This window comes from Artibeus jamaicensis, unplaced genomic scaffold (assembly GCF_021234435.1).
Source record: "Artibeus jamaicensis isolate MK-2021 breed Jamaican fruit bat unplaced genomic scaffold, CSHL_Jam_final contig_1015, whole genome shotgun sequence".
NCBI classification, from domain to species: Eukaryota; Metazoa; Chordata; class Mammalia; order Chiroptera; family Phyllostomidae; genus Artibeus; species Artibeus jamaicensis.
This window is the reverse complement of record NW_026521194.1, coordinates 19883495-19904990: the sequence shown is the minus strand read 5'-3', so window position 1 is coordinate 19904990 and position 21496 is coordinate 19883495. Positions and strand designations below refer to the sequence as shown.

Sequence of the window (21496 nt, the reverse complement as noted above, 5' to 3'; positions counted from 1 at the left end):
ATGGTTCTACCTGCTTAGTTAAGAGTGAGGACTCTGGAACTGGACCCTCCATATCCCAGCCCTGCCATTTACTTATCATAGAACTTGGGCCAAGTACTTCACACTCTGTGCCTCAGTTTTTCTTATCAGTAAAATGGGTGATTAGTACTTTCCATCTCATAGGATGGTTAAGAGGATTAAACAGATTAATACATGTATAAAACATAACACAAATGTGTGTGTATAGATATAAGTAGTCCACTGAAATGCATGTGAAACAATATAAAATATTGGCTATAATAAAATATAATATGAATATAATATATTTTATACATATTAAATATATTATACATTATTTTGCATTTAATTGTATATATTTTGTATATTATTTCATATAAAACATTTGTGTACACATAAATATAATTATTTATATTCTTATTACTCTTGTTATCATTTACTCTCTTTCCCTGCAGAGATAGAGAAATCATGGGTAGGCTTTTCAATTTTCCTGCTTTCATCTGAGGTTATAGAGGCAGAATTCCTGGTTTCTACAAACTTCTCTGTAATATACACAGCAGAGTTTAAGTTAGATTAAAACTGACTTCATCATTTGGAAAATGAACAATGAATGCTGTGCAAATACTATTTCTCAGATTACTGCATTGCTCCTCTTTCAGATATCTTCATTTCAACTTCTGTAATAATTTCATTTATTTCTTGTCCTATCTCAAAGGCTTTATTTCTCTCAAGCAAATAGCGTAAGACAGAAATGTGTCAGAATATGTTGTTCATCATGTGGCTATTTTTATATCCTGTTACCCCCAATAACTATTGATTCAAAAAAATAGGGTGGTTTTGAAGAGAATAGGCGTTGTCTCTTCCACTTGTTTTATTGGAACCAGAATGAGGGGAGAGTTCTCCTGTGTCTTCAAAATCATCAACAATCCATGGATTATGATCATTCCCCTTCAGCAGTAAAGCCTCTCACATAACCACTGTCATCAATTAAAAAACACTTCCTTGCATTCACATTACATCAACCCCCACAAAAACCACTTCCTTTCCAGCAAATAGAAAACACCTGAGAGGATGAATTTGCTGTCATTTTTTTTTAAAACACTGAAGGAGAGGATTTTATCTGTCCTTGGCAAAGATGAAGTCTGACCTTTGGTATTTCTTTCTCTTCTGCTTCCAAGTTGAAGTTCTAACAGGTAAGTGGACTATTCAATATTTCTTGTAAGTTTAATTCAAGTGAACAGTAAGAAAATCAAGGGTAGAAAATTTAGGCACCAAACAGAAAGTATTTTTTTGAAAGTCAGAACAATTGCAGAAGTGCCCACGTGTGTGGATGGCCAAGGGTATGTCACTGTTGATGGCATTGAGTTTGTATTGCTTCCTTTGATATTATGTTTTAAGATGAAAACAAGTGTTTCATCAGACAATTAAAATTTTAAACTGCCTGCTTGGAGTTACTTTTTAGTGGATAATGTAGAAGAGTGGCTTACTATTCTCAGAGAAAGGTGAAAGGCAAACGGGCTTGTGTCAACAGAATGAAAACTAAAAGTCCTGGCACTGGGCTGGGAATTATTTCTGGAGGAGAAATGACATGGAAGCACTTCGAAAGAAAGGATTTTGATTTTAGTCTTATCTGGGTGTCTGTCGCCAGAAATGCCCAGGCCTCCAAAGAGTGTTTTCAGCCCAAAGTGTCCCTCTAAAAGGCCAAGGAGTAGTAGATAATGTAAAAACATTCCCCAGCCCTTGTTAGACTTTTAAAAAATTATTCTGAAGTCCTCAATTCTTTCTTTTAGATGGTATATATCAGACTCTTTTTGAACAATTTAAATAATGCTGCCTACAACTAAGTTAATATATGTTTCTACTGTTTCTTACCCTATACATTTTATTTAGTATTACATTTATTTTATCCTAAACTCTGAGCCTCGTTCTTGAGGTTGGGAAAAGAAAAGTTCAATTATGTTAAATTGGGGAGTTCTAGTAACACTAAAAGTGAAGTCAGAACTTTTAGTAGATATAATCTTATCTAGAAATAAATATTTTAGTGTTACAAAGAAATATGCTTTTTTTCCCCCTAAAAAATAAAAAAAACAAAAGTAGACTGGTCAAATGTTTGACCTTGTGGTGGTGCAAAGTGGGTCAGATACTCTTAAGAATGATGAGAAATATGAAATTAAGGTCTACTTATAAGTCCCAAGGGCAGTTCAGGACAACTTGCTTGTCTATATTTTTTCTATAACCCAATGGAATCCTTTTAAAAAAAAGATTTTATTTATTTTTAGGGAGGAGGGAAGGAAAGGAGAAAGAGAGGAAGAGAGACATCAATGTGTGATTGCCTCTTGAGTGCCCTCTACTGGGGACCTGGCCCACAACCCAGCCATGTGCCCTGACTGGGAATCAAACCGGCAACCCTTTGGTTTGCAGGTTTGTGCTCAATCCACTGAGCTATACCAGCCGGGGCCCAATGGAATCCTTTAGCAGCATAGGCAAAAAATGAATAGCTTCAGAATTAATATTGACTCATTCATTCATTCACTCATCCAGTTTTTCATATAGCACTGAGTATTTACCATGCAGGAAGTAATGTGCTAGCTGCTGCAAGTATACTACAAGCTAAATAAGATCACTCCCTACTTTCATGAGGCTGAGTGGTTAAGAGAGAGACATTAATCAAATAATCCCATGAATTAATGATAATCACTAACAGAACTCAGTTCTATCATAGAATGTAATAAAGAAGCCTATTTATGCTGTGTGGGTGTGGAAGTGTGGTTGGGAAGTGTGGTTCATTGAAGTCTTTCCTATGAAAGTGACACTTGGATTGATATTTGAAAGACAAATAGGATTAAATGGGGAAAATGGTGTGAGGGTGGGGAACTATAAGCCATACCATGAAAAGAGTAAGTGTGGAGCACCTATGGTAGGAGGGAATAAAGTAGGGCCAGGGAACCGGTAGTAGACAGATGTGCCTGAGTAGAGAAGGAAGGCACTGGAGATGGTGCAAAGTGAGGCCGAGAATGAAAGCAAAATCCCCACATTGCTGTACAGAAAGAACAAGCTTGCACATTTTAGGTCTATGAAACTTTATGAGTCCTTTCTTGAACTGGACAATATAAATAAATAAAAAACAAAAACAAATTTAAAACATTTGAACTCACAGATACAGGTTATGTGGTGAATTGTGTCAAATGTATTTGTGTCCTTAGGCAAAGCTGCAGGAGTCTTGAAACATCACTGTAGTCAATAACATTACTTTTTTCTTTAATTTTTGATAAAATTTTTTTCTGTTGGAATGCCGAATTCTTCTGTACATATGTATATGTGAATACAAATCAGAGGCCTCTACCTACTGGAGTTGTACAACTTGGCTTGTTTACCTCCACATGCTAATGATGACTTTTTTTAAGTTCAGTGTGGAGACTTGAAACTCGAATGTCCCTTCCAACTTTTATACTGAAAAACAGAGAAAGACAGACTGGAGAGTCTTGACTCAGTAAACCACTAGTTCTGATGGAATCTTGTTTGTCTGAGCTGTTGATATAATGTACACTTGGCACTTTCAATAAGCAATTAAATACAGTATTTGTGCATATACACATATTTTGCAGTGTATAATGCACACTTTTTTGCCTGAACTTTTGAGGGAAAAAATAAGGATGCACATTATATATGGGTATAATGACTACATACCATGGGTATAAGGGGTATAAGAACTCTGTCTATAATGTGCACAGATACATGGATGCACATTATATATAGCAAAATATGGTAAATGTAACTTTTTTGAATTTGAGAAATGAAAGTTTTAGCAGATGACATTATATTCTCCTATGGCTCAGCACTAAAAAAATCGATTCATGAAAAACAACCACAGCACCTCCACTGAACTCACAATGAACATTCTTTTCATTTTGTATTATCTAGGTCTAAAGCCAAAATTTTATAGTAGTATCTGTTTGTCCTTATTTAATTACAATGAAAATTTTTTTGCATATGTGAATCCATATTTTTATAATTCAATAGGCAGATAAATCACAGAATAATCATTAAGGATTTAGACCCTTTCAGAGCAAAGACCCAGACTTTGTTGCAGGTCCAATGTGCTAAGCACATGTAATTTCATATCTGAGAAATTATATATTTTTTGGTGTATAATAATGCTTTCAATCATAGCATCTATGTGATATCAGTGTGACTACTTTAAATATTTGGGACTATCGTATACCTAACACATCTTGAAGGAAAAGAAATATCTTAAAATACCAAATCTATACCAATACACTTAGTGGCTCTTTAAGAGTGTGGATTCTAGCCTCAGATTGTCTAGGTCCTAACTTTGGCTTTATTACTTATTGGTTCTATAACCTTGGGCCAGTAAGTCAAAGCCACAGTTTCTTCATCTGTAAAATGGGAAAAAATAAAAAATCTGACTGCAAATGTTATAATGAACATCGAATGATGTATAACATGTAATGCATTTAACACAGGATTCAATACAGAGGAAGTACTCCATGCTCATAAGTTATTGTTGGTATTAGTTTTGGAAGCTTTTGAAAGTTTAGATATTTCTATTATTTCCAGACCTATTGGACTTCAGAGCACTGGCTAGGAATTATTCAGTATGAGTCCTTGTTGTTGGACTGGGAAACAAGTATTCTTCAATATCTAATGAATAGTGTCGTGCCCTGTGATTCTTGATCTTCTCCTCAGCCTGTTGTAGGACATGAAGCAACCATGCTCAATCTCTATATTCTTCTACATATTCATTGATTTAATATTATTGACCTTCTGATATGTTCCAGGTCCTGGGATTATTTAGAGGACCATGAAGCAGTCCTTATTCTTGTGAAGCTTAGGGTTAAATGAGAAAGATAGAATGATAATGCTCTACACATATATGAATTATAAATATATTGGTGTAAGCAAAATACTATTGAGAGGCTAGAGATAGGAGTTTTTGTCGGGGGTTGGGGAGTGGATCTCAGGGACCAATTCAAAATAGTTCTTAAAGAATAGTGAGGATTTCTAGGCAAATAAAGGGGTAATAAGATATTCTAATTGATGGAAACAGAAGTGACAATATAAAAAGAATGGCCAAAAAATTCAGTATGGCTTGAATATATGATCTGTAAGATTGTCAAAGGATTTTTTGCCATGCCCAAAAAAGTTGATTTTTTTTTTACCTCATAAACAAAAATGTAATGGAAGCTTTAAGTTGGGGAGTGAAGCACTTTCTAGAAACACAATTTTGGGAGCAACCTGGAGGAGAGACTCAGATGGGAGAGACTGCTGTTGAAAAGGACAGTCAAGAAGTTGCTTTCACAGATGAGGGAAGAGATGAAAAGATCTGGATTGGCCATGGGGGTGGAGGAAGAAAATGAAATCAAGAGATACCCCTGAGCTAGTTAGTTATCGGGACTTGGTGACCAAGTGGATCAGGAGAGTCGGGGAGGAAGAAATGAGGAAGACTCTGAGATTGTGAAAGTCAGACTAGTGACTCTCTAAAAGGATGATGGTTTTGGTTTGTGAGTGAATAAAGAATTTAGTTTGTAACTCTTACTCTTGATGTATATGATTTCCAAATAGAGATGTCAAAAGGAAATTGAAAATGTTCCCTGGAGTCAAAAGGTGGGGTTCCCTGGAGTCAAGCTGGGGGGGATCACTAGAGTAGAGATGAGAGCTGGAGCCTTACACGTAAATGAGTTCAGCCAAGTGAACACCTTGTCTGCATGCCCAAAGGCTTTGCACAGCCGCTGAAGGCTGGGAAATAGTGTGGATATTCATGGGTACTGATAAAATTCTCTCTCCCTCTCCCTGGAAGAGATTTTGGTCTATTTAACCTCATGTGATTTCCCTAGTAGGACAATTTCAAATGAATGGCAATGAAATAACTTGTTTGCAAGTTAATTAGTTTGTGAATAGTTACTACACAGTTTTATATAACTTCTGGGATGTTTCCATTTTCTCAAAAACAGGTTTTTACTAGAAGAAAATTAATCTTTCATTTAACTTAGAGGATCAGGGTTTGTTTTATTCCCCAGTACAGAGTTTGTTGGAGAGTATAAACAATTCACACACTGTGTGTGTGTGCTTTTTTTGGCTTTCAATTTTTTTCCTCATTTTTTCACATTTTTGGCTTTATTTTCAGCAAATGTTAAGAATTTCTACTGGGCTTATTTTGCCAACTCTTCCTACTGATTTCAATCACTTCTTTAGATTATGGATACCATTGAATAATAATGCTAAGTATAGAAATGATGCATATATAAAGTTTTTAGCTAGTCAACTTATAAGAAATGATAATGCTTTTAAGAAAGGTGAAAAAAGTGGTAGAAAGCACATTTTTAGAATTTCTTAGTAAAAGGTCAAATGTAACAAGATACACATTGCAATTTTTAGAACTTTGCCTCTTAAGTCTCATATACGTGCTATGCCCAGTTAAGCTTATCATTGTTTGATTACAGAAAATGTGTTTAATAAGCATTACCAATAATTGCTAACTCAGGAGATCTTATCTTTCTATCACTTTGACACCTTTTGGAGGTTTGTGGTTAAAGGTCTGAGCTAAGAAGAGTAAAGTCAAATTGCTGATTTGTCTCACAGTCCCTATATTGTGTGAATTTTCTGAATGTTTTTGTCAAAATTTTTCAACCATGAAAAATACGACTGCTTACAAACCATCCTGGTAGGATGGGTTTGACAAGACTATCTTATACTGAAGAAATGAAGTAGTTTAGCTACTAAAAGAGTTAACTTGCAAATAAATTTTTGAACCATACCATAGTGCAATTTGATACATGGTACAGGTGAATACATTTTTCTTCAGAGGTTTTCTTAACAGCTTGCCCAAAAACGAGGATGCAAATATACTTATCCCCTGAAATAATTAAAAACCTGAAGAAATCACCTACTTTAAAGAGTCTTATTTTTCTCTTGAAAACACTAGACTATTGATATCAACAGTAATATTATAAAAATCATAGCAGCAGTTAACAGGTTTGAGCCTCTGTTGGGAAGATAGTACCCTGTAGACATAGTAGTCAATGTGATTAAGAAGATATAGTACGTGTTCTCTAGAGCAGCAATTTTCAACTGGTGTGTCATGAGAATTTTTAAACCATGCAATTTCTGACTAATCAGCAGCACTGACCTCTTTTCCCTTAGATTGTCAAATAAAAAAATGACAATAATCAACACAACAATGGCTGTCTGGCATGAATGAATCAAAATTATACCTATTTTTTGTCAGAGTGGCAAACAAATATACTTTATGGTATGCTGCAGAATTTTAGTAATAAGTATGTGTGCCATGAGATGAAAAGGTTGAAAATCATCGCTCTAGTGTACTTATAATCTGGGAGTACCGACAAGAAGTAAACAGATACGATATCAAAACAAAAACTAAGAATTAATATTCAGATTTTAAGACTCATCAACAGAATTCAAGACAACATGCTCCTGTTTGCATTTTTAATAATGCATTAAATACCAAAAGACATAGCAATATAAAAATGTATACTTAAAGATATATCACAAATTACTGACATGCTGTGGTTATGAAACACCTGAGTGTATTAGAACAATCATTGGTCCCAGGACCCCTATACATTGGGCAAACTTAATAACTGTGTACTCTGGAGATTCAAATAATCAGCCAGATTTAAACCTGACCTTCCCTTGCTAGACATAAAAGAGCCAAGAGAATCATTATTTATCTAAATAAATATTTATGAACCTGGAGGATATTTACAGGTGGAGAACCTGTTTCTTTAAACTCAGACAGATAATTTACATTAGAATCTGATATTCCAGTTAAGGAGGTATCCTGGGCAAGATGCTCACTTTTTTGACCCTAATTTAGCTTGATAAATGTAATTGTAAAATAAAAGCCTTAAATGGATCATTTCTAATAGCCCTTTGGTTCTTAGATTCCATACTCAATGCTTTATCCCCCCAGATTTAAAAATACTACAGATTTATTTATTTGTCCATTCATCCATCCATCCAAGAAATATTCATTTTGCTCTACTGCATATCAGGTACTATTATAGGTATTTGGGATGGATTTCTAATAAGATGAACAAGGTCACTGATTTTAAAGATTATGTTATGGTGGGGTAACCAGACAACAAACAAATAAACAAATAAATCTGATAGTTTCGGACAATAATAAATACTTTATTTCAGGCAATATGATAGAAAATGACTTGGGGTGTCATCTGGATTGAGTGGTCAGTGGTTTCTACAGAAGTAAGAAGCATGTGAAGATCATACCTTTAACTGGAAACTAATCAACAAAACAAACAAGCAAGCAAAATATAATCAGAGACATTGAAATTAAGAATAAATAGACAGTAACCAGAGGGGAGATGGGAGGGGATAATGTGGAGGAAAGAGTGAGGATTTTGCAGGAACAACTATAAAGGACACAGACAAAACCAAGGCCAGGTGGAATTAGGGGAAGGAGGTGGGTATGGCTGGGGTTGGGGGGAAAGGTGGAGAGAAAAGGCAGAAAACTGTACTTGAACAACAATAACCTTTAAAAATATTTTTAAAAAGAAATCTATAATAAAAATCATCTCTAGTTTCATTAAAAAAAAGAAGGAGAAGCAGCATGTGAAGATCAGAGAGAACATTCCAGATTCCAGACAATGAAACAACAATTCCAAAGCCCTGGACTCTGCTTCTCGTGTTAGAGGAATAGAAAGAAGAGCATTGTGACTACTGTGTAGTGAATGACTGACATAAAATGGTTAGAGAAATAGGGTGGGTCATGCAGGTCATGGAAACCAGGGTAAGGAGTTAGATTTTATTCTAAGTGAACTGGAAAGGCCCTAGATGTTTTATAAGCAGGGCAATGGCACTATCCAATTGCATATGTTAGAAAATCATTCTGGTGTCCTTCAGGAGAATGGGCAGTAAATGGGCAAGAGTGACAGCAGAGAGTTAGGAAGCTCTTGTAGTCCTAAAGATATATCACAAATTACTGACATGCTGTGGTTATGAAACACCTGAGTGTATTAGAACAATCATTGGTCCCAGGACCCCTATACATTGGGCAAACTTAATAACTGTGTACTCTGGAGATTCAAATAATCAGCGAGATTTAAACCTGACCTTCACAATACCAGTCTGGATAGTTGTACTTAAAGTGGAGGAGAAGTGAATACATTTTACTGGGAATAAAACAGAGGGGCAGGAAACTAAACTTGCTTCCCATTGACAGTCTTACCAGTGGTCCTGTGAGACTTAGTCTTCATGTGGTTGCCTGCTTTTATTAACACTTCCCTTGGTTGTTGCTAGTGGCATTCCAACCTTAGATTAAACCCACAATCTTTCACACTCCTGAGAGTCTGTGACCCTAGAGATGAATAATCTGCACTGTCTAAACCACAGGTGGCAAGCACAAGGCCTGCCGGCCGAATCTGGCACTCCACCTTGTTTTATCTGGCCCAGCACCTTGTTTCTACCCATTGGCAGCCTAACTCTTGTTTTAACTGTTCAGGAGTAGTTACATTTATACAGTCCTAAAATGACATTTGGCCTTTGAAGACAACTGCGAAGCTGATGTGGCCCCCGGTGAAAATGAATTTGACACTACTGGTTTAAAGTATTCAAATTGCAGACTTAGATTTGCCCCCAAATGGTTTTCCAGATGGAGTGTTTAAGTATTCAGGATGTGGGAAATTAAATCAGGCTTCTTAGCACTACATTTAATAATAAAAAGGTGACTGAGGTAATTTTTAGACTAACTATGATAAAATGAAAAAAATAGCATGTCCAGGAGAAACAGACTTTGGGAGGAATTTCCAGTTACTCCTCAGATGGGAATGGCATGAACCCTTGGCACTGTCACTCAAGAAAACTTTAGTCTTTCTGGTTCTACTTACACACTTCCATGGGCAAGTAAGGTAGTCTCATTTATTCTCATTTTTTCCTGACTTCCTGGAACAGCCCAATAAGACTCTGGGACAGAGAGGGATTATGGGAGCATGGTTTCTTCCCTGGAGGATTCAACAGCAAAGTAGTAGCTTTCTTGGTTATTTGTAGTCTCCCATCCAAGTACTAACCAGGCTGATCCTGCTTAGCTTCTGAAGTCAGATGAGATTGGGTGCATTCAGGGTGGTATGGCCATAGGATTATTTATAGTCTTACATGGTGGGTATGTTCTGATCCTCGATCCATAGATGGTAAGTGTTAGAAAGTACTTTAAGATGTTTCGGTCTCACTTCCTTATTTCACAGGTGAAGTGACTGAAGTCCAGAGGGGTACTCTAGTCACAGAGGCTTGTTAATCCCAGAGCCTGAATTTTCCTATGGTTTCCATAGGAACCACTGCATTGGACTCTACCATCCTGTACTACTGACTATTACATTTCATTCTGTGTTGGGTTATAAGTCCTTGTGTAGACACAAAAGGGAAAAATTTGATGGCAAAACCATCTTTAGAAATAGAAGACAATGGATTATGTCTGTTTGTACACACAGTGGCCACAGAAACTTTTACCCCAAGATGGCTTTGTGGTTTACTTGCTGCCATTCTTAGTCCTTGGGAAATTTACTCTGTTCATTTCTAAAGGAACTGAGAACCAGACCGCTAAGTTTATGTTCTACAGCAGATGGTAGAGATACAAGCATCAAAACAATAATAATGCAACATAGTTCACTCAGACAAATAAGTCCTCAAACAAAACAACTTTCACTTTCATATAATGCAGACTTCACCTCTTCTCATATTATTGGTTCTTTCCCCGTGCTTATATTACTCCCTCTATTTTAGAAATGAAATAAGCATTATTTTCTTTGTACTTTAAAAATATTTATTTATTTATAAAATCTTCACTTGAGGATACATTTATTGATATGAGAGAGAAAGTGGGGGTTGAGGGAGAAAGAGAAATATTAATCAGTTGTTTCCATTATCTTGTTTCCCTTGTGTCTGTTTTTTAGGGTGTGCTTGTCATTATATTAAAATATTATTTGTAGATATAATCCGAGGCCTAGGATGTAAGTCTTTTCTATCTGAAGTAGTTTGCATTTTTACTTTTAAAAGCCTACAGGTAATAAGAATCCAAAATCACCTTCAACAAAATTTAAGAACTGAGGTTTTGTGAACTGCTGAAGTGATTCAAAGTATAATCTACATGAGGGCTGGTTTACTTTTGGTTTACCTGAACTCTAAGAATAAAATTTGGGGGGAATCCCAGTTTATTGAGGAAAGGGTCTCCTACTACATTTCTCACTTTTCACACTCTGGGAGTTGAAACATGAAAACAAAAGTTTGAATATGGGAGAAGAGCAAATGCTCTCAGCATAAAAGCAGTTGCTAAACTCTGCTTAACTCTCTGGGTTCTGGTTCTTCAAATTTAACCTAGTAATTCCTTTTCTTTGTGTCAGCTCTATAATCCTTTTAATAATATTTTAGACACTTTGTTCAGCATTTTAGTTTTTGTATATGGGAATTGGATTAAATAATCTGGATTGCCATAACTGAAAACTAGAATCCTTGTTTGTATATTCACAAGCAAACCCCAAGTTGGAAATCTATTTCTTAGTAATATAAGAGACATACATTGAAGTTAACAGATATTAAGAAAAATGAGGGATTTCTGGCCAAGATGGAGGCACAGATAGAAACCCTTCGCTTCCTTGCAGAACCAAAAGGAGGCTAACAACCAATCTAAAATCAATAAACAATCCGAAGTGCCATAAAAATCAAAGTATATGAAACTCTGACAACCAAAGAATTAAAGAAACAGTCAACTAGAACAACCAGACCAGTAAGAATCCATGTGGGTGGGACTGGCTAAATGGGAAACTGAGATTCAGAGCTCACTGTGAATTGTGGAGATTGCCAAGGTGGGAGAACTCCCAGTCTCACACAAGAGTTTGTTGGAAAGTGGGCTAGAGATGAGCAGGTGAGTTGCATCGTTCCGGATCTGAACTCTCCCCCACAGACAGCCCCGCAGTACAGCAAGGAGGGTTGCCCTGCCCTAGTGAACACTCAAAGCCCAGCCCCCTTACAACTTAACAGGTGCACCAAGAGAAAGAAATATGTCCAAATGAAAGAACAGAGCAAAGCTTTAGAAAGAGAGCTAAGTGATGAGGACACAGCCAACCTATCTAATGGAGAATTTAAAGCCCTGGTAATAAAAATGCTCACAGAATTGATTTAACTTGCTTGAAAAATGAAAGAACAAATGAAACATACCCAAAATGAAATAAAGCAAAATATTCAGGGAACCATCAGTGACAGGAAGGAAACCAGGACTTGAAGCAATGATTTGAAACCAAAGGAAGAAATAAACATCCAACCAGAACATAATGAAGAAACAAGAATTTAAAAAAAAATGAAGAGAGGCTGAGGAATGTCAGGGACAACCTGAAACATTCCAATATCTGAATTATAGGGGTGCTAGAAGGAGAACAACAGCAAGAAATTGAAAACTTATTTGAACAAATAACAAAGGAAAACTCCCCAAATCTAGCAAAGGAAATAGACTTCTGGGAAGTCTGGGAAGCCCAGAGAGTCTCAAAGAAGCTGGACCCAAAGAGGAACACACCAAGGCACATCATAATTATATTAGCCAAGATTAAAGATAAAGAGAGAATCTTAAAGAAGCAAGAGGAAAGGAGAGAGTTACCCACAAAGGAGTGCCCATAAAGCTATCAGCTGATTTCTCAAAAGAAACCTTGCAGGCAAGAATGGGCTGGAAAGAAGTATTTGAAGTCATGAAAGGCAAGGACCTACATCCAAGATTACTCTATCCAGCAAAGCTATCATTTAGAATGGAAAGGCAGATAAAGTGCTTCCCAGATAAGGTCAAGTTAAAGGAGTTCATCATCACCAAGCCCTTATTATACAAAATGTGAAAGGGACTTATCTAAGAAAAAGAAGATAAAAAAATATGAACAGTAAAATGACAACAAATTCACAACTATCAACAAATGAACCTAAAAGAAAAGACAATGAAAACAAAAACTAAGCAAACAACTAGAAGAGAAACAGAATCAGAGAAATGGACATCACATGGAGAAATTAGTGGGGAGGAGGAAGGGAGGAATAGCAGGGGAAAAGGTATAGGGAAGAAGAAGCATAGTTGGTAGGCATAAAATAGACAAGGAGAAATCAAAAATGGTATAAGAAACAGAGAACTCAAAGAACTTATATGTACAACCCATGTACATGAACTAAAGAGGGGGAATGCTGTAGGGTTGGGGGTACAGGGTGGAGAGGAGATAAAGGGGCAGAAATTGGGAAAACCGTAATATCATAATCAATAAAATATACTTAAAAAAGAAAAAAGAGAAATGAGTAACTCTGGTAAATCTTAAATAAAATTAAGGCAACTAGTGCAAGTAGAGTTGTGGTATATGAATCCTCTTGCATAATACTAATCATACTATAAATAGATCTTTCAGTAATATGGCAACACAGTGTCATAATAATGTTTAAACAATCTGACCAAATATCATAATATTTATATAAAAGCAAAATGTTAAAAAAAACAATATTTACTATTAGTAAATGCTTTAACAAATTATGATAAATTAACATTATAGCCTATTTTAAGCAGTCATTAAAAAGGGTAATTATGATGACTATCAAAATGGAATGTTCATGATATAACATTAAATGACAATAAAGGAACACAAAATAATATGTTTGCTATATAAAACAAGTATATATCTGAATAATAAAAAGCAAAAATATACAGATATTTCAGAATTAAAACAGATTTTATTTTTATATGTATTTATTTATTCCTTACTTGAAGATATGTTTATTGATTTTTAGAGAGAAAAGAAGTGGGGAGAAAGAGAGGGAAAAAAACATCAATGTGAGAGAGTAACACAGATCAGTTGCCTCACATAGGGGATTGAGCCTGCAAACTTTTGGTGCTCAGGACAATGCTCCAACCAACTGAGCCACCAGACTAGAACAGAGATTCTAAAACAAATAAAAAAAACTGTTGTAGTAATATTTTTCCCAATTTCAGCATAAAACTTTCTCACATTAAAAAAATCAAAATTTTAAATAGAGGAATGCAAACAGCAGTTTGAATTTATAATCTAATAATTTAGAATCTGCATCCAGGTCAAAACCATTTCAGGTTTTTCCTGTTGTGAGCCTAATGTAGCTCACAAAAACAATCTTGGCTTCCTATAAGCTTAAAATTTATCTGAAAGAATGAAACAGTAAGTGAGAATCTAGGGCCTTAAGTTTTTTATCAGACCTTGATATAGTTTTCAGTGGATGAGATTCCGAGAAGACACACATCTCTATTATTTGAAAATGATTCATCTGTTCTCTAAGCTCTAGCAGGAAAGTATAATCTAAATATATATTTAAATAAAATTTAAGTTTAAGCTATTTGTACTTTTAAAAGTTTTTTCTTAACTACATCATTCCCCAAATCTCTTCCCAAACTCTCCTTGTTTGATTAAGTGCTAATCGTCCTTCAATTTCAATGATATAAGTCGTTTCCTCAAAGTGGCATTTTCTGATTCTCCATCAAAATTCAAACAAGTCCCACTACCTTTATTTGATTAGTACTCCACTTTCTTGTACAGAATATGGTGCATTACTACATATTGATTTGTTTACCATCTGTTTCCAACATGGGAGCTGCCAAATGGCAGGGACCATATCCGTTTGATTCGTACTTTGTAACTATATTACCTAATACATTGCATATTATATATTCATATATGACAAACACATTTCTGGTTAGATTTCTCCCAGGGCACAGTTTTAGCTATTGCCATGTTCTTTGTTGTTGTTTAATTCTGTCACTTTGGTGCAATAGGGGTGACTTTGTGAAGAGATTATTTTTGTGTTCAAATATAATTACTAAGATAATCTCTGCATAAAATATCGCTTTCACTTTGTTTCCCCTTTAATCCAGGAGAAGTCAAACATGCTGCCAAATCTGAGATGATTACATATCACAGTGGAGGTGTACAAATTTTATGCAAGTGCCCTGAGGATGTCCGGCAGTTCAGGCTGCAGTTGCTAAAAGGGACGCAAGTATTGTGTAATCTCACTAAAGCGAAGGGAAGTGGAAACACACCACCCACTGAGAATCTGAAGTCCTGCCAGTTATCCAATGATAGTGTCTCTTTTTTTCTGAACAACTTGGACAGTTCTCATGCCAGCTATTACATCTGCAATCTATCAATTTTTGATCCTCCTCCTTTTCGAGAGATTGTTACCCGAGAGTATTTGCATGTTTATGGTAAGACATTGTTTTAATCTTTTGAAAAATGTAAGTGTGCATATGCACTTTGACAACTTTTCTCACTTGTGATAACAAACACGTATCTTTTGTGTTGAAGTTCATTTAGGTGCAATTGATGGCAATCACTTATGATGAAAATATGCAAAGGATGATTTATTAATAATAATAATTAGTATTCACCAGTATTATGTAATTTAATCATGTAAACTGATGAGTTAGCAATAGGTCATGTTGTCTTTAAAACACACATGCCATTGAAAATCAGGAAAATGAAGACAAATACTGAAATCCATGGCTTAATAACTATTAATTCTATTTATTTAACACTTATGGTATTGATTTTATGCTTGGTTTGTGAACTGCAGTGAGATGACTGAAAAATGGCAGTTTTATGTCATTAATTTTCCTGCTTATTCTTTTATAAAAATATAGACAGAGAAGCCCTTTTTATTAACCATATTTGTAAACGTGTATGAACATAGAGTCTCTTAGGTTTTAGTTGTTGGATCCTTGCTACAATACTAAAATGATGTCATTTACTATGTACTGGATTTCATGGTTGTAATAAAGACAAGCTCATTTGATTAAATAGCACTTTTAAATTTGGTAAAAGAACTTGTGATTCAGCACCGAAAAAGAAGATTTCTTAGAACTTTTTCTTAACATATGTTCTTTTCTAACCCAGAATCACAGCTTTGTTGCCAACTGAAGTTCTGGTTACCCATAGGATGTGCAGCTTTTGTTGTTGCCTACATTTTTGGATGCATATTTTTATGTTGGCTTACAAAAAAGGTGAGCAATGTCTATCTCTTCTTGCATCTGCTTTCCCGAGAAATATCAGTGGTTATTTACTCATCAAATTTTGTATCACTCTTGCCAGAGTAAACTGATCAATAAATAGACAATTTCTTCTTCTGAAGATATAACTACTAATTAAACTACTAACTTGGAACAGAAATTTATTTATCTTATAGCTGCTTTATATAAAAAATTATTCAATGGCATTACCAAGATATATACTATCTATTCAATAAAAAATGAGGCCATTAAAAGACAAAAAGTTAAGAGAAAGGTAAAAACATAAAAATAATTGTTTCTGAATTTTAAAAATTATTTAACATAGACTGCACATTCGATTCTAAGCTTCCTATAAGCCAGGACCAAGATGAAAGTTATGTTTCACTCAGTTGGACAATTAAGAAATAATCAGTGAGAAAGGCTTATAGGGACTAGTAGTAGCTGAGAAGTAAATGGCCAGCTTCTTTGCATGGTAAATTATTAGAACTTGTTTTTAAAGAAAACCACTGAAAAGCTATGCAGAAAGATAACACAATAACAATAATGACAACAAAAATCTTTCTGTGCTAAGAGTATTCTTTTGAGTCTTTCGAAACACAGGTGCTCAAAGAACTTATGCCATCCTGCATATTACTCAAGTGTATCCATAGTGTGATCATTGCTCAGACACTGTATGTATCTATGCCAGGATGGAATATGAAAGGAGATAAAGAAGGAGGAGAGTGCAATAGGGCCCGTGATCTAAATGGACTGGGGGAAGGATGATAAAGGCAAAAATGAGGAGGTTAGTTCAGCAGAAATATTCATATTTACTTGTCAATATTATTCTCCTACTTAGCCTGAAGCCAGGAGCCCAAGTCCCCTTATAACATTTGTCATACCACTTCAACAAAGAATAGACAAAAATAAACAAATAAACAATAAGGCAAAAATAAGTAAACAAACCAGAAAACAGAGATGGAGATGGGGGAGAGCAGATGCCAAACCATGTTTTCACTTTTTCTTCCAGAAGTATCCATCCAGCGTGCACGATCCTAACAGTGAGTACATGATCATGGCAGCGGTGAACACGGCCAAGAAGCCTGGACTCACAGGTACAGTGACATCTAGGAGTTTGGGAGGGAAGACCATGCTTCACAGTGAGCTTGGGATTTAATTTATGGTTTTAAAAGGAAGGGGAAAGGTCTCTAAGTTTGAACTGTAGTATTTTCTGTGAAAAGCTGAGTTTTTATTTTAACTGAGGTTATATTTTCTACAGTGCATTGAAAACAGGTTTGTAAACTATCATTAAAAATAACCAAATAAATTCATAAACCATTATTGTATCAAGGCAATTTTCTGATTGATATTTAAAAAATGTAGATGATTCTAAGACTTCCCTGTTGAAAAGTTCATTAAGTCATACAATGAAATTTACTGGCTATCACTTAAGTGCAAGTCTGAGTGAGGCCCTGTGGGAGATATGTAGACACATGGAGATTTTTGACTGAATTTGGAAGAGAGATCTGAGTTGGTGTTACCAAGAGGAAGAAGAAAGAACTGGTGAAGATACTGTTAAAATGTACAAGTTTAAAGAACTTGGATGTCAAATAAGGCCAGTTAGGTGGGACTTTGACCTTTGTTATTAACAGTAAGTGTTGTCAACTTGAGTGTCATTAAGTTGAGGAGCATTCAGAAAGTTTGAAGCACCGATTGTGGAAAATCTGTAAGTTTTATGCTTTTGGGGGTGGAATGATACGAGGTATACAATGGGACAGAAGACATTGCGTTTTGGCCACAACTCAGTGGTGAAAAACTTACATTAGGGGAACACACAAAAACATCTGTCATCATACAATTAAAATATGAAAAAGAACTTTTTAGCTCATCTCCTCATTTTTTTAGATGCAAGAAATTGATGCCCGGGGTGTTCGGTGACTTCTTTGTTGCCCAGAGGTTGAATACCATAGCTTTTTCACTAGCAAAGAATTTGTGTTTCATATAACTTTGCTGTTGAAAAAAAATCTCTCTCAATCTCTTTGCTCGTAATGATGTGTCTGCCTTGATTTGGAATGCTGAAAGCAGACCCTGAGACAAATACTTGGGTGCAAGTAGTTTAGATGGAAGGTGACCCCAAGAAGGGGTTCAGGAGGAGGGTGGGTAAGACAGGTGAGGAGGAAAGCAAATGGAGGTTGCATTACTGAGGTCTCCACTAGAGGCCACAGGACCTCTGAGAAGTATACAGATATCTTTCATAAGTGGAGCATTTATCCACTGGCTCCCATCACCACTGGCTTGAGGTTGCCTGAAGGGCAGACACATCAACCTCCCTCATTCCTGAGCTGTGCCTTGTGCTTGAAATGAGCTGGCTCATGGGTGTTCAGAGGAAGTCCTGAGGCAGAAAAGCAGAGAAATGTGTGATGGGGCTGTTGTACTGAGAGTACTAGAACAGTCAACATGCAGAGAAGTGTCCACCACAGCTGTGGCTGAAATCAGAGGTGGGTGGCTTCATGTCCTGCCTATGAAGCCCAGCATATATCTTGCAATTAGATTTAAACAAATAATTGTGAAAATGGCCACAGTGTAAGCTTCTTGAGGAATGGCAGAATCTTTCTTCTCTATATTTTGAAAGCATTACACATACACAGTTCCAAGCAAGGCTGGCTCAGCACCTCTGTCAAATATTTATTTAATGATTATTATGTGAATAGCACTGTGCTATTGGATAGAGGAAGAAAAGACCCAACACAGTCCTCGTTCTCAGTCTGGAATATCACTGAGAGAGGTAATACGTTTACTTGGAGGGTGGAGTCACATGATAGTGTCAAAAGTACTCAATTAATGTGAGATGGAGAGTTCAGATAATATCTGTGATAGGAGATGAGACTGGGCTGAGGAAAGCTTCATGGAAAATGTGGAACTGATGCCAGGTCTTGAAAGATAGAGGAAAGTTTGGATGGGGTGTGCCTATGTGTGCACATGTGTGTGTGTTTGTATGTTTCTTAAAGGCAGAAAAAAGGGGAAAGCTTGTTGAAGGGAATAGAGGCACATGGAGACCTTTTAAAGAATTTATGCTAAATTTCTGTTACAGATGTTACTCGTAACTTGGGAATCTCTAGTCCCCCAGCATGAACCATGTTGGCCATCTCCCCCCTACCTGAAGTACAAGATTTCCTCATCCCCTGGACCATGGAGACTCTGACTTGATTTGACTACATACATCTTCTACTGGTGTTTGTTCAGTCTGGACTAGTGACTGCATCAGTCAACAGAGATTTTAACAGACTGCCTCACTACTGTTGAGTTCTATCCAAACAAATGTCCTTTCACAACTAGCTTTACAGAAAGCCTGGCTCATGCATGCTCAACAAATGGACCTCGCTGGATTGGAATCACTGTCTTCACATCTGCTTCTAGCAGCACATCGGCCAGTAAAAAAGCACATCTACAAACATTTTTAAAATGCGCATAGGGTACTAAATCTACAAAGTGAATAGGCAGCCAAGGGCTGACACCTGTCCACATTTCATGAACAGACTACCTCTTCTCCTTGTAGGATGTGCATTCCTTTTTTGATCAGACAGTAGCAGGAGATGCTACAAAATTGTAGCTATTTTATTTCTGAGGTGTCAACATGTAACTATAGTGTGCCAATACATGACTACACAGTGCTCTTTTCCAACTTCTGAACCTCAGTCCACCACTCCACCAAGAGTGTAGATGCCTTCTACTCTCAATTTTCTGTTTGAAAATACTTCTTCATGGCTACTTGACAGATAACCTGAGTAGGGAGCTATGTCTATATTTTGCCTCTACTGTTCAGTAAAATACATGTATATATATAATATATGTTAATATATTATATATATAGTCACAGCCTAATATAGTTTGCCTATATTCTTTCTACAAGTATATTTTTGCTCCTAGAAAACATCTTCTCCCCAAATTCATTTAAAATGGTATACTTTCTTGACTTATTGGTGTTAGTTGTAGGAAACACTGACCAGAATGAAAAGTGACTTCATTTTATGACTCTGTTTTCTACGATTATCTATGTTTTCAAGGTGCTATTAATTACGAGGTAGGCTATTTTTGTAGATCACATTACAATTGCAAACAAATAAAACCTATAGCTGTCAAACATTGTCCTGGGATAGAGCCAATGACCTATTCAGCAAGAAAACTACAGTTTTTGAAGGTTACTGCCAAACTACAGTCATGCTGCCTCCGGGCTTGAGAGGTTGAAATAACCTCTATTAACCTGGAGCAGGGTCGAGAGACTCCCCTGCTCTGGAGACAACCAGGTACTCTTGCCCTCAGAGACTGAAGTCACCCCAGGGACGTTAGTGGGTCAGCCTGCATTTGCACCACCAGAAGCTATGAAGAAGCACAGACATGCCAGAGAACTTCTGAATGCCTGCCTCTCCTAGAAACCATTCAGCCTGGAAACTGATGTGGCCTTTTAAAATAGTCCTCCTCTGAATATAATTTGATTAGAAAGATTATAAACACATGCAATGTGATTATTCTTAGCCTAGATATTTACTCTATTTTCTGTGTGCTTGCCAAAGACTTCCGAAACAGCCAATGCATATTCAATATTTTTAATTGTGTATTTACGTTGTATTTTTACCCATTACCCTTGATCACCCTAATACCCTGTCCCAACTCCACCCCCTGCCTGCAACCACCACACTGTTGTCTGTGTCCATGAGTTCTTTTTTTTTTTGCTCAGTCCCACCACCCGCAACCTCCCCTTCCCCAAGAGCAAAATAGAAACAGATTCCTAGATAGAGAACAAGATGACAACTCAATACCATCTTTAACTTTAGGCAAAATGGAATTATTTAGTAGTTTCACAATTTGTAATTACCTGCTTATAGATTACTTTTAAAAAGAGACCTGATTTGTCATTATGCATGCTTATTATTTTAAGAATGTGTAATGTTGGATGCGTACAGTACAATACTGAGTTTGTAATTTGAATCAAGTATGGTGTTCTCTTTCCAGCTGACTCCAACGGCCTGGCTGGCCTCGCAGAGTCTTCCCTGAGCTGTTTGCAGCTCTCTGTGTGGAGGACCAGGGTGGGAGGAGATCTGTGCCCTGAAGCATCCTCATCCTCAGCATGGGACATTTCCAAGTGAATTATTGAAAGATATGATTTCTATGAAATAAAAACTGGTTTTAAGAGGAGCTGCCTATGAACTGGATTTTAGTAGTAGTAGGAAGCCAAAGAATAAACATTTGATATGCAGCCACTAAAAATACCTCTCTGTGTGTTCTTGGGGGGAGGAAATGATTACTTTAGCAAATTTGTCATTGTTCTTGAAGATAGTTCTATTGCTTAGAATAGTCACTCTTCATTTTCTTTCTTTCTCTCTCCCTTTCATTCTCCCTTCTTCCCTCCCTTCCTCCCTATTTTTTTAAAGTTTGAAACAACATACTTATGAAAAAGTTGGAAGTATAGCAAAACAACTGTTCTTT

At 36.3% G+C, this 21496-nt stretch overlaps 1 protein-coding gene across 1 annotated transcript; it reads left to right on the top strand.

Annotated features, from left to right (window-relative positions):
* Positions 1–1094: 1094 nt before the first annotated feature.
* ICOS (inducible T cell costimulator) lies at positions 1095–21265 on the top strand. Its single transcript, XM_037166030.2, has 5 exons — positions 1095–1190; positions 14903–15232; positions 15921–16027; positions 17043–17127; positions 19104–21265. Exons 1-5 carry the CDS (start codon positions 1133–1135, stop codon positions 19142–19144), a joined length of 621 nt encoding a protein of 206 aa, XP_037021925.2. The 5' UTR covers positions 1095–1132; the 3' UTR covers positions 19145–21265.
* Positions 21266–21496: the final 231 nt, after the last annotated feature.

Bases quoted from the DNA above. Each gene is read 5' to 3' on its own strand.
- ICOS (XM_037166030.2), top strand. From the start codon at position 1,133: ATGAAGTCTGACCTTTGGTATTTCTTTCTCTTCTGCTTCCAAGTTGAA. The intron at 1,191-14,902 runs GTAAGTGGACTA...CCTTTAATCCAG, and splicing joins CCAAGTTGAAGTTCTAACAG to GAGAAGTCAAACATGCTGCC. The intron at 15,233-15,920 runs GTAAGACATTGT...TTTCTAACCCAG, and splicing joins AGAGTATTTGCATGTTTATG to AATCACAGCTTTGTTGCCAA.